At 38.0% G+C, this 12,145-nt stretch overlaps 2 protein-coding genes across 3 annotated transcripts; one reads left to right on the top strand and one right to left on the bottom strand.

Moving 5' to 3' along the window:
• Positions 1–1,047: 1,047 nt before the first annotated feature.
• LOC141824085 (2-oxoisovalerate dehydrogenase subunit alpha 2, mitochondrial) lies at positions 1,048–9,784 on the top strand. 2 transcript variants are annotated; one of them, XM_074711320.1, is made up of 9 exons: positions 1,048–1,301; positions 7,730–7,867; positions 8,008–8,190; positions 8,291–8,448; positions 8,517–8,616; positions 8,694–8,805; positions 8,883–9,022; positions 9,112–9,297; positions 9,387–9,784. In XM_074711320.1, exons 1-9 carry the CDS (start codon positions 1,134–1,136, stop codon positions 9,552–9,554), a joined length of 1,353 nt encoding a protein of 450 aa, XP_074567421.1. In that variant the 5' UTR covers positions 1,048–1,133; the 3' UTR covers positions 9,555–9,784. The 2 variants fall into 2 exon arrangements, with proteins under 2 accessions (XP_074567421.1, XP_074567420.1); XM_074711319.1 differs by having other exon boundaries at positions 7,727–7,867.
• A 521-nt stretch (positions 9,785–10,305) lies between these two features.
• LOC141822783 (uncharacterized) lies at positions 10,306–10,968 on the bottom strand. The gene has a single exon (XM_074710111.1). It carries the CDS (start codon positions 10,966–10,968, stop codon positions 10,306–10,308), a length of 663 nt encoding a protein of 220 aa, XP_074566212.1.
• Positions 10,969–12,145: the final 1,177 nt, after the last annotated feature.

Here is a 12,145-nt window from a genome sequence, read left to right as displayed (position 1 = left end):
TTTTTAGAATCTTGAAAAAAATTTTAAATGATATTTTTTTAGACTTAAAATTAGATTGTTATGAGTTATATTAGGTAACAAATATAAATTTCTGAATGAGCTTCGATTTGCTATATTTAGGGCCATCTCAAGATTTTATGAGGCCCTAGGCTAAAATTTTTTTAGACCTTTAATATAATTTTTTTAAATATAAAAATTTTCTCTCACCTTTTTCACCCTTTTATATAAAATATATTTTTATATAAAATTTAATTTTCTAACTATTAATTTAAAAATAAATTTTTATATAAAATTTAATTTTCTATAAAATTATTAATTAAATTTTTATATTCAAATTTTATTAATAAATTTTTCAATTGATAAAATTGTTAGATTATTTAATCTTTTTTAAAACATTGTTGAACACTTTATTAACTTTAATTTTAAAAATTTTATTTTTGCTAAAGCTACACCAACTGATATAATTAATAATATTATATAAGTTATACATGCATTAGTAAAAAAATTTAATTTTTTATAAAGTTCAACATCTTAATATATTTTTTTATAATATTGGAGCCCCAATAAAATTTCATTAAAATTTCCTTAAGATGCTGTCTTATTTTGATTTTTATCAAAAGAGAGAATCCTATATCTCATGTATAATTATCTATTTCATATATCTCTTCTCTAATTAGGTGTACATTGTAATAGTTATAGAGTTGTAACTTCTATCCAATGGGTTGAATGACGAGACATATAATATAGCCAGGGCCGGCTCAAGGCATATGCCTTTACAAAAATAAAAGGCCTATGCCTTGACGCTTCAGACGTAATAAAATTGCAAATTACGAAAACCTTGACGCTTACGTAATAAATATTAAATTACTAAAACCTTAAAATTATGAAAAACTCGACGCTTCAGATTCAAACGTGATAAAGTAAAGCACCCTCTATAATGATAAGACAACCACGCTTCAATTCATCCCCAATTTTCCGTCTCCGTGTCCAAACGATTAAAACGTTCCGTGAAATGATAAGACCACCACGCAATCCTCTTTCCCATCTTTCAGCATTCTTCTGGATAACGATAAGCCTGTCGCTCCACTTTCTTCTCCTGCCTCCTCTTTTCCTCATTTCCGATTTCTTGCGCAATGGCCGGTTGGTTCGCGAGATCCTCCACCTTGGCTCGTCATCTGGGAAGGAAGATGTCGATGACTCCTCCGGCCGCAGGGGGATGTCTGCGTTCGATACGCCGCCATGGAACCTTGAAAGCGGGCGACACTGTGCTATCTTGTACGGATGATCCTTACCGTCATCAGGTTTCATCCTTCCCCATCTTCACAAACCAACTTTATTCGTATGCTCCTCAAAGAAACTTATCATCTTTAATGTGATTAGTTAAGATGTTTGCCAAAATGGTCCTTTCGGAAAGTCCCAAATGTTGATGTATCACAAAATGGTCCTGAAAAATCTGTGAAAGTTTATGGAGGGAAGTTCTTCGGAAAATTGCTTATGACATTGGATTTTTAAACTCTATAGGATTCGTCTGGTACTCGTCCTCTATGATCCATGCCATCTATCTGTGATTCTTTACGAGGTACTCAGTAATGTTATGAAGTTTTATAAGGAGCTGATGTTGATATACTCTACCTTGCAATGTACGTTACGGATCCTCAATTTATAGAGGTGTTAAGGTAGAATATATAATATGAAACAATATGAATGCGGCATCAACCATATTGAATGTTCTAGGTTGCTATTTGACTAATTCGTGTCTACTTAGGATGGCTATGATAGTGATTGCAGGATGAATGCTACTGTCTTTATCATTATTTCTCTAACTGAAGGTGCTGCAAGTATCTTCTGTTTGTATCAAACATGATCGTGACATATACATGAATACCATAGGAATTTATAGATTGACTAAAATCAAGTCAAATGATTTGCCTAACCTCAAAGGTGATTTGAAAAAAGCTTCAGAAATATAAGATACCTATAACATGTCCACAATCATGGTTATGGTTGTGTGCTCTTCTACCCTACGGATGGCCCATCTAACTCTACGAATGATTTGTGTGCTTTTCTAGATTTGACAGATCACTATAACACAACCAAAGTTCTAAATTATTGCAGACCACAATAATGGTCATGATTGTAAAATTCATGATTCACATGTAAAATAAGATGATTCTCATATATGAATGAGAATATAAAATAACAATGAGACTCATTCAATTCAATAAGATTCGATTTAAAAATAGAAAAGAAAGCTTATTGAATTTTAAATTCAATACATTAGAAATCAGTCAAAGCTATTATAAAAAAGAAATCAAGCATGATAAAAGTATAAAGGTCAATAGGTGTGGAATTTTAACGCCAATGATGATGTAAAATTAGATAAATCAGAGACACAAAGTTGATGAACTTGACATTAACATGATGATTGAGAAGTACAAGTCTTGTCTCATTGATATACAAAATCATAATTAAGCCAAATTGATAGTAGCATAAAAGTCAGGTTATGTTAAAGTTGTCTTCTATTCTATTATGATTTTCATATAGCATGATCATTGTTTGCCTCTCTCTCTCTTCTATTATGTTGATGTTATCGAGAGTCGACATAATTTTTCTATATTAAAAACATTTAATCATAAAATTTTCTATTGCTTATTTTATTTGATTTCTTAATGGAATAAAATAAATAATAACTTATACATTGTTATCAAAATGAAATGTGTACTTATATGTTATTGTTATGAATCAATGTCAATTTTATCTATATATACTATTTTACATATTTGAGGATGCCTAAGATATTCAAAATAACATAGAGTTATTTTCAACATATTTTGTATTTTTATCTTTATATTAGAGGGGGCAATCATATGGTTCAACCTCGATTAGCATTATATGGAAGGAGCTATAACATACATAATTTTGTTGCATATAAATAAATCTAACTTGTGATAGGTAAAACTCAGCATACTTGTTGATACAAATTGTTCCCACAACAGTAGCTACGTATAAGGTTTGGCACACGGATCCAACTTGGTTTGGACCTATGCTCATGACTTGTTGGTGCAATTATGCTATTAAGTAGTCAGATATGACCTGGTTATTGGGTTATTTTGATGTATTGGATAAAGAATTTAAGGTAGATTTAACCTGTGTTTTTTATGTGTACATCAAGTGTATATAAATTTGATAGAGTGCACATATAGCTTGCAAAGCTTGTGACTCAATGAGGTTGAGCTATTATGGATGACAGTCAAGTTGTACGGTTTTGCTTAATTGCTAAAGATTTGTAATGAGGTGGATTTAGAGCTGATCGAAGAATAATGATATGAAACAAAACTCTTAAATAAGAAGCATAGAGGTTATTGGCTCGAGGATTTGACATCTTGTAGAGATGTGAGCTTGTAGGTGATAATGAACTATGGCATGGAGCATTTGAGAGACTGAAAATTCCTAGCAAAGTATACTCTAGGGAAGCCCTATAGTTGGTGGATTTTGTAGGTGAACAATGACGGATTACACATTGAGTAAGCTTGAAAGTCTTGATGTATCCAAGGAATCAAAGTCTAGATTCGAGGTGAACTTTGTAATGTAAAATATCAACAAGGTTGCAGACCTGAAAAAAATGTGAGATTTTAGAGATTACCAGTGAAATGTAATCTTCAAGTTTATGATTTTGAGTAAATCATTAGGGATAATGTGGTTGACTAGGACTATCTAATGGCTTGTAGGAAGTCTTTGTCAAGATGCAATAGATTTCTAGTTGTAGTTAGTGGTTAAATTTGATCTCGTGTTTTGCATTGGATTAGGAATGTGTGGGAATAAGATATGTAAATTGAAATTGGCCAAGAATAAGAAACAAAGAAAAAAATTTCTACGTCTTCATGGAAGTAGGAATATCGTGGCACTTCCAACCGGCTGGAGGAGATGTGGTGTAGCATTCAAGTTAAAAGCACACCCTATAACCTTGGCAAAATCACCTATCAGATACTTCAATACTTAACCTAGAGGCATTAATAAGAAACAACCATATGACACTTGAGAGTAAGGGGAGATTTAGCTTATAGACAAGTTCTAAAAGGGTGGATAATAAAAATGTAAGATGGAAATGGAAATCAACATCAAGAAAGCCTTGAGGCTTAATAAATCAATTTAGTAACCTTTATGGGCTTTCTTAAACCTGACATATCCTTTTGTTGTTATTTAATCTAACATAATCTACAAATATCGTGTTAAAATCTTGCATCCGTTAACTTTGTTATTTGTTCACTAAAGTAGCATTCATGTGTCATGTTGCCACACCCATAAAATAAATATTAAGATACTTATGTTGAATATTCATCCTATTAAATCCTCTCCCTCTTCATGCCCCTCCACTACTGCCTCTTCCACCATTCTCCCTCTCCAAAACCCATGACCACTTAGAGCTCCTCCATTGCCGTCTCTATCCACTAAGTGTAGCATCCCACTACCACGTCAACACTCTCTTTCCTTTGCCCCAAAATATTACCTAAACAATTCTTCTAGTATCATCGTCAGCATGCAACTCATTGCCTAGCCTCTTGCCTTCCTTACCACCTCCCACCCCCCCTCCACCCCCCCTCCACCCCAACTTCTCTATTAATAACTTAGGCAACACTATCCTCATCCTTGTTGGAATTACCACAATGAGAGGCAACATACCATCACAGTGCAATTGCCATTTTTTGTGTGAACCCGTCTCCCTCACCGCCTCCCACTTCTCCACCCCAACCTTTATCAATAACTTGGGCTACCCTTGTCCTTGTTAGGATTATAATAATTAGTATAATTAACTCTTATTAATTGAACAAGATAAATAACATTTAGTTATCCATCATTTCTTTCTCAAGTTACTTGCGTAGCATGCCAAGCATGATTTGTCTAAGTGATCAAACTCTTTGATTCCATACGAAGACTTTCTTCATTGCTTTAAGTCTGAACAAGTTGATTTGTCTTTAGCAAACACATCAGGATTATTTACTATTCAAGAAGTGATTGTTCTCACAAAGCCTTTCTATTGCATGGTTAGCATGGTTACTATATATTACATTCTTCTTATTATTCCATTCACAACATGCTTCTAAGACTTGGATTAGTGTCTGTCTTATTAGGACACATCATCCAAGTGTTCATTTGATAAAACCATAATGAGTAAGGTGCAGTTTGGGACATTTAGTATTCATGCGTTTGTCTTGACATTAGCATGTCTATAGGTGTAAGATCATCTACTGTAATTATATAGAAAAAAATATAACACATACAAATCATATTGAGAAGTTAATATCTTATTTTCAAGATCACTATGACCATGAGCTTTTCAACAATTTCACTACTTGCTTTAGGATCATCACATATCAATATCAATTCATTTATCACTAAGGTAATGATATTATGTTCTTTTATCACAATCATCCAGTCACATAAAGTCAACAAGATCAGTAATAAGAATAATTTCATGAATTAAACATGCAATTATAATTTACAGTGATCTTTTTAACAATTTTGATTGTGTTTAAAGCACTGTCACTAATAATCTCTTCCTTTAGCTTGCAAAATGCCGCCTCCTTTAGCCTGCAAAATGCCATCATTGCCAAGTTCTGTGATTGTGATGATGGCCACCATCAATAGATTGCACCCATGTCTAAGACTCTGAGGGTGGTGCCTGGATACTGCAATGAGTGGATGGAGATAGTCATAGAGGAGGTCTAGGTGGCAGCATTGTTTGGGAAGGAAAAGAAGAGGAATGAGGGTTGTGGGTTTCGTAGAAGGGGAGGGATGAAAATGGTTAATCAGATGAATATTCCATAGACATAATATGCATGTCACATGTGTGTCAACATGCTGCATGGATGTCACAATTTTTTTAACAGCAACCAAATGGAAAATAATGGATGCTAAATTTTAACACGTGTAGTTTGTGCTAGATTTACTAAATAAAAAGTTGTGCTAAATTTAAAAAAAAAAAATCCCTAAATATATGCTAGGTCATGTATTAATGGCCAAGCCTTGAAAGATAGTTTAACAGTTTAGAGAACCATAGGCTTTGTCATCTCATCTTTAGAGGGGAGGGGGCATGAAGCAAGAAAGAGTTGGGATCTAGGAATCTGCTATTTGAGGTAGATTTTCCTAAGTTTGGATGCAATTATACTTGAAGTCTTAGAATGAACTCCTTCAAAGGACCGCGGGCCGTACAGGGTGTTCCATCTAGTGTATGACTTACGTAATGTATAACAAAAATGAGATTAGTTTGATCTAATTGAAAACAAGCTAGTAAAGTAGGAAAGATGGAACGAAAAAACTAGGTGAGTTTGGTTGAACTGATCTTGTAACATGAGTAAAACATGGAAACAAGATAAAAAAGTCCAGTAAGTGAAGCATTGTATGGAGCATAAAGGGCGAGTATGGGAAAAACAACTTACTGCGATGAAAGTTGAAACACCAATGTGAACAAAGGTCAAATTAAGATCAAAGCAACCATTTGAGGATGCAAGAAATGAGATAGGTGAAAATGAATGAGAATAAAGATACTTTATAGTGGTAGGTGTCGTGCGAAGGAGGTAATACTTAATATGGGAGTGGGTTGATGAAGAAGTGGAAAAGATATAAGAGAATGCCACGCTTAACTTTATGAACAATGCTACGAGGGGTGTAATTAATGTGTAGCTGCAACTGAATGTAACCTGGAAAACTTTTATGAGGCAAAAAAAAGGGCTTGTGTGAATAGGAACTGATTTAAGAAATTGAAATAGAATCAATTCAAGAATTACACTAATTAAGTTGGAGAAGCGTTATAAAAATAGAAAGTAGGCTGGACCAACATAGTGAAAGAGGTCAAGGAGAAAGACTAAACTTGAGGTTATCTTGGAATGCATAAAGAGCAGCACAGTTCTCCCTAACATGGACACTTGTTGGCTTCACTTCGAATGATAATATATTTCCAATGCCACATCTATGTACAATAGTTAAACCACCTAACCCAAGCTCCACCATACATCTAAGCTATTTTCTAGTCCCCATATTTCATTGTCCTAGAACCAGTCAAACCAACTCAACTGAACCTCTAAACAAGTCAGGTATGTTGACTTTCACTCCATCCCCTCCTTTTGACTCAGTCAAACTGGTTCCTATTCAGGCAAATTCTATTGACCTGATCTGAACTTGACTAAACTTCACCTAACCTTCTTTCCTTTGCTCATATTATATCTATTATAGAAATACTCCAACAAAGATCTTAAATAATTAACTGCATTAAAACCAAATTTGAGAAAATATTGGTCTATGATTTGTCCATAATCAAGGAACCCTGGGACCTATATCTCCCTTTTATCAAATGCTAACTTGATCACGTATCTTGAGAACACAAGAATTTGATAACTGAGGATTTTGTATTTAGTGCCAGTTCAATACATATTGAGCTGATAGAGTTGAGAAAGAAATCTTGACCTGATAATGTGTAAATAGCTGATTGGGAAAAGTGATGGTACACTTTTTTTGACTGCTTTCGAAGATGTATTGTTGTGGATGGCAACCAACTTGAAGTATCAATACCAGGATATTTCAAGCTCAGTATTGGACCAGATTACAAGACCAACATTTAAGACACTGTTTATTTTCACTTATTTTCAAGTCTTGTGATTTTTACTGCTGCTGCTATTTTTTATCTGCTGCTTAAGGTTTCTGCTTATTATGAGTTTCATGGTTGTTGTAGCAGATGCTTGATTTTCCAGGAGGGAAGGTAATGTTTGTCCCTGAAATGAATTTTTTGCCAGGGTCTACCAGTGAGCGAATTAACTGCTACCGTGTTCTTGATGACAATGGACAAACATTCTCAAAGAGCAAATTCCAAGAGGTTTGAGCCCCTTGCATATCCTTTTTTACTATACCAAAGAAAAGGTGTATTCAAATTTAAATACTTTAGCAGCCCACAAAAAGAAATTTAATTGTTCTAATATAATATAACCAACTAATAGATGTAGTGTGGTCTATCAGCTGAGCAAGGAAGATGCTGTGAAAATGTACACTGACATGGTCACTTTGCAAGTTATGGATACCATTTTCTATGAAGCTCAAAGACAAGGAAGAATTTCCTTTTATCTTACCTCAATTGGTGAGGAAGCTATTAATGTTGCATCAGCTGCTGCACTAAAAATAGACGATGTCGTCTTTCCTCAAGTATAGAACCAAACTTACTGACGTTTGTTTTACTCCTATTGTCACTGGCATAAAATCTTAATCTACCATCGTTTGTATGGAAAATAAATACTTAATCTAGTACAGGGAGCCCGGTGTGCTTTTGTGGCGTGGCTTCACTCTTCAAGAGTTTGCAAATCAATGTTTTGGCAATAAACTAGACTATGGTAAAGGACGTCAAATGCCAATCCACTATGGATCTAGCCGTCTCAATTACTACACAGTGTCATCACCTATTGCGTGAGAACTTGTTTCCTTTTTGAATGGGAAAGCTTTAGTGAAATCTGCTCACATATAGTGCTTTGCAGAACACAGATTCCTCATGCTGTTGGAGCTGCTTATTCACTTAAGATGGATGGCAAAAAGGCGTGCACTATCACATACTTTGGAGATGGTGGCACCAGTGAGGTATTAGAACAAGTTCACTTGAATCGACTGAATTCTCTTCATAATCAATATCTTTTGATGGTAAGATTTTTACGTAGGGAGATTTCCATGCTGCTTTAAACTTTGCTGCTGTAATGGAGGTACCTGTCATCTTCTTTTGCCGCAACAATGGTTGGGCAATAAGCACCCCTACGACAGAGCAATTCCGAAGTACAAACTTAACCTTATAATAATTTCCTCACAACATCTCAAACTTATATACCATTTTTTTTTTTTGGGAATGGAAGGTGATGGTGCTGTTGTTCGAGGACAGGCCTATGGAATTCATAGTATTCGCATTGATGGCAATGATGCTCTTGCTGTTTATAGTGCAGTTCATGCTGCTCGTGAAATGGCCATCAGTGAATCCAGGCCAATTTTAATTGAGGTAAAGCTCAATTTTTATGTTGCAATACATCTGACATCAGCTAATCTAGACATCAGTTATGTGAAATTCGATTTGTCTAAAATGAACAGGCACTCACATATAGGGTGGGTCATCACTCTACATCAGATGACTCCACCAAGTATCGTTCCACAGACGAGATAGAACACTGGAGAACCGCACGAGATCCAGTGTCAAAGTTCAGGAAATGGGTTGAAGGAAATGGTTGGTGGAGCGACGTTGCTGAAGAGGAGCATAGAAGCAATACCAGGAAGGAGGTATCAATCTGCAACCTATATTACTAATTCACTCTTTTCCTGTTTTCAGCAACATTTGCTAGAATGTCACTGTGCGTTGTTCATTTCAGCTATTGCGAGCTATTCAGATCGCAGAGAGAACTCAAAAGCCATCATTGAGCGAACTATTCACAGACGTGTATGACCAAGTTCCTCGAAACCTGCTGGAGCAAGAGAAAACTCTGCGAGAAACAATCAAGAAGAATCCTAATGATTATCCATCCGATGTACCAGTGTAACAAAATCATGTGCAAGTATTACTCGCATTCTGGGATGCCAGCAGGCTAGCAGTGCAGCATCTACCATTGTTAAGCTGGTGGTGAGTATTCGAAGCCAATGCACTGTACCCAAGAAAAGTATTTGTAAATTAGCTAAAATTATAATAAGAGAAATCACTTGTACTGAACTGTATTGAGCTCATGTATGAACTTTTTCTCATCGTTAAGCTTAGTTATTCACTTTCCAAGTAGCTGCTGAGTCATGCTTCAACTCAACTAACTCATTTAATTAACTCAAAAGGCAGACAGATTTTGATCATGTTAGAAGATTTTGATCACCAAGAAAAATCTCTCTCCCACAGATTATTTTGTTATTGTTGATATGGATGTAAGTTAAGCAGCACTCGTGGAGAGGCTCACATTAATTTTACATTTTATACTATTTTGTATAAATTAGATTTTACATTCATTTTATTATAAATTAAAGAATCATAGAGCACTTAGTAATGACACTATTAATTAGGAATAATCAAATGTACCGTCGAAATTGTATTGGGATCCATCAAACTTGACTTAGTAAATGATTAATAAGAAAAGAAAAGATACACAGTTAGCACATTTAAGTACGAAATTATGGGGTTATCCAAGATGGAAAGAGAACTGGAAACCCCCCCCCCCCCCCCCCCCCCCCCCCCCCCCCCCCCCCCCCCCCCCCCCCCAAACTACCAACTATTCACGTGAATGCCACTGTCGGAAGCGAGGTTTGAACTAGCTAATGGAAGTCACTGGCCGGAGCGCCGCCTGCGTCGGCTGGAGCGGAAATGGCGAGGTCCGTCCGAGCCCCGGAGGTTGCCGGACCCGACGTCACGAAGTAGTCTACGCCACCGACGCCGCTTCCCACATGCCACGCGTCTCCGGACTCGTCGAGCAGCGAGTGGGCCGCCCACAGCATGCCGTGGCCAAGGCCGAAGCCGGCCATCTCCTCCGCCACCCCGGCGCCGCACCCGATCCCGAGACCCAGCCCCAGCCCCAGCCCGGGCAGGAAAGGCTCGTCCAGACGCATGAGTACTGCGCCGCCAGGGAGCAGCGAGTCCTGCGCCGCCGGAAAATCCGAGGAGAGCCCTACTAAGCCAGCCGACGGGGGCGGGGGAAGGGATCGGCCTGGCTGGCACTCGGCAGGATTCGGCGAGGGACGGAACCGCTTTCGGGAGGCCCCACCGATGGGGACGTTGCGGAGCGCGCCGCCGAGCGTCCAGTAGCGTCGGCAGGACTTGCAGAAGTGCCGGGGCTGCGACATGTTGTAGTTGTTGTAGTAACAAAACTTGGTGTCCCGCGACTCGCACCGAGGGCACCGCTCCCTTCCGCCTCCAGCCGCCGGCATTGGATCCCCCTCCGCCGGCCGCCTTCGAGACTCCCCTGTACTCTCCAGCCCCATCTCCCTCTCCTTTCAATAAACCAGCATCTTCCTTTCGATATTTAGCTTTCTTTAATATATCGATCGAACTTTGATCGGTCAAGATGATCAAGGTAAACAAGGCAAGAGAAATTAAAGGTGGAGGGAGGAGTTTATATGAAGTGGAAAAGAAGAAGAAGAAGAACAGCGGAAGTATATTATCTGGTTGCGCGGGGGTAAATATAATTATATAAAAGGAACGTATTCGACGTCGTTGTCTTGGCGTGTACGGAGCTGATTCAACGGCTGTTGGGTCATGGAAGAGGAGGCACGAAAGCTGCTTGCTACATGGCCTAATTTGCAGAGGACCTTGAGGTGATGAAAAGCGGCTGTCTTTGGCTCCAAACTCTCGATTCTTATGCTGTTTCTGTCCAATGCATCGCATCGATCGATCGATAGATAGATCCTTTGGATGGCTCCAGCTCAATAATTGACGGCACGAGCAACAGACGCACATTTCTCTATAAGTGAATAAATGCGGCATGCATGCATGCAGCAGAGCAGGGGGGAGACAGTAGTAGTGTGGTGGGAGGAGCATGATCTGCCGAAGCGATGGCGAGTGGACAGCAGGATTCTTGAAGAGGTTGCCGTAGGCGCCATGGATGGGCCGATGGGGTTACTAGCTCCCAGCTGCTGCAATTTGGCTGGTAGCATTTGGAATTTGCTGACTCGATGGATCGATAGAGACTGAGGAGGAGGAGGAGGAGGAGGAGGAGGAGTAGTAGGTAAGCGATCGAGCACCATGCAACTGCATGCATGAAGACGAAAATAGCAGTCTGACGGTGCAGGAACTCTGACACAGACGCCTGTCACTGTTAGCAGCACCTACAGTGGGCAACAATGCCAATACAGTGTTGCCGTCCAAATTTAGTTATGCCACACGACATACACAGAACTAAGTAATGATTCAGGAAAAGGAGACCTCAGCTCCCCTGAGGCACGGTGTTATGGTAAACGGCGAGGTAGATAATCCAGTGAGGATTTGATTCTCACGTAGTGCATTACTGAGTGCCCATGATGTTGGACTGAGCCATCGGATTGTGGATATTTATGCAATTTATTTTGATGATCGATCATTTTCAAAATTAATGAGATATGTAAGATCTTAATATCTTCATCATAATAAAAAAAAAATCTTGATTGGATGGCCATTGGTGTG

The sequence above is a fragment of the Curcuma longa genome, chromosome 3, assembly GCF_044706935.1.
Source record: "Curcuma longa cultivar G26 ecotype Majalengka, Jawa Barat chromosome 3, ITB_CL_G26_1.1, whole genome shotgun sequence".
NCBI lineage: Eukaryota > Viridiplantae > Streptophyta > Magnoliopsida > Zingiberales > Zingiberaceae > Curcuma > Curcuma longa.
This window is presented reverse-complemented; position numbering and strand designations above follow the sequence as displayed.

Excerpts from the sequence above, each read along its gene's own strand:
- LOC141822783 (XM_074710111.1), bottom strand. The coding sequence starts at position 10,968 with ATGGGGCTGGAGAGTACAGGGGAGTCTCGAAGGCGGCCGGCGGAGGGG.
- LOC141824085 (XM_074711319.1), top strand. The coding sequence starts at position 1,134 with ATGGCCGGTTGGTTCGCGAGATCCTCCACCTTGGCTCGTCATCTGGGA. Across the intron at positions 8,191-8,290 it reads ACGATGTCGTCTTTCCTCAA|TACAGGGAGCCCGGTGTGCT; the intron begins GTATAGAACCAA and ends TACTTAATCTAG. Across the intron at positions 9,298-9,386 it reads GAAGCAATACCAGGAAGGAG|CTATTGCGAGCTATTCAGAT; the intron begins GTATCAATCTGC and ends TGTTCATTTCAG.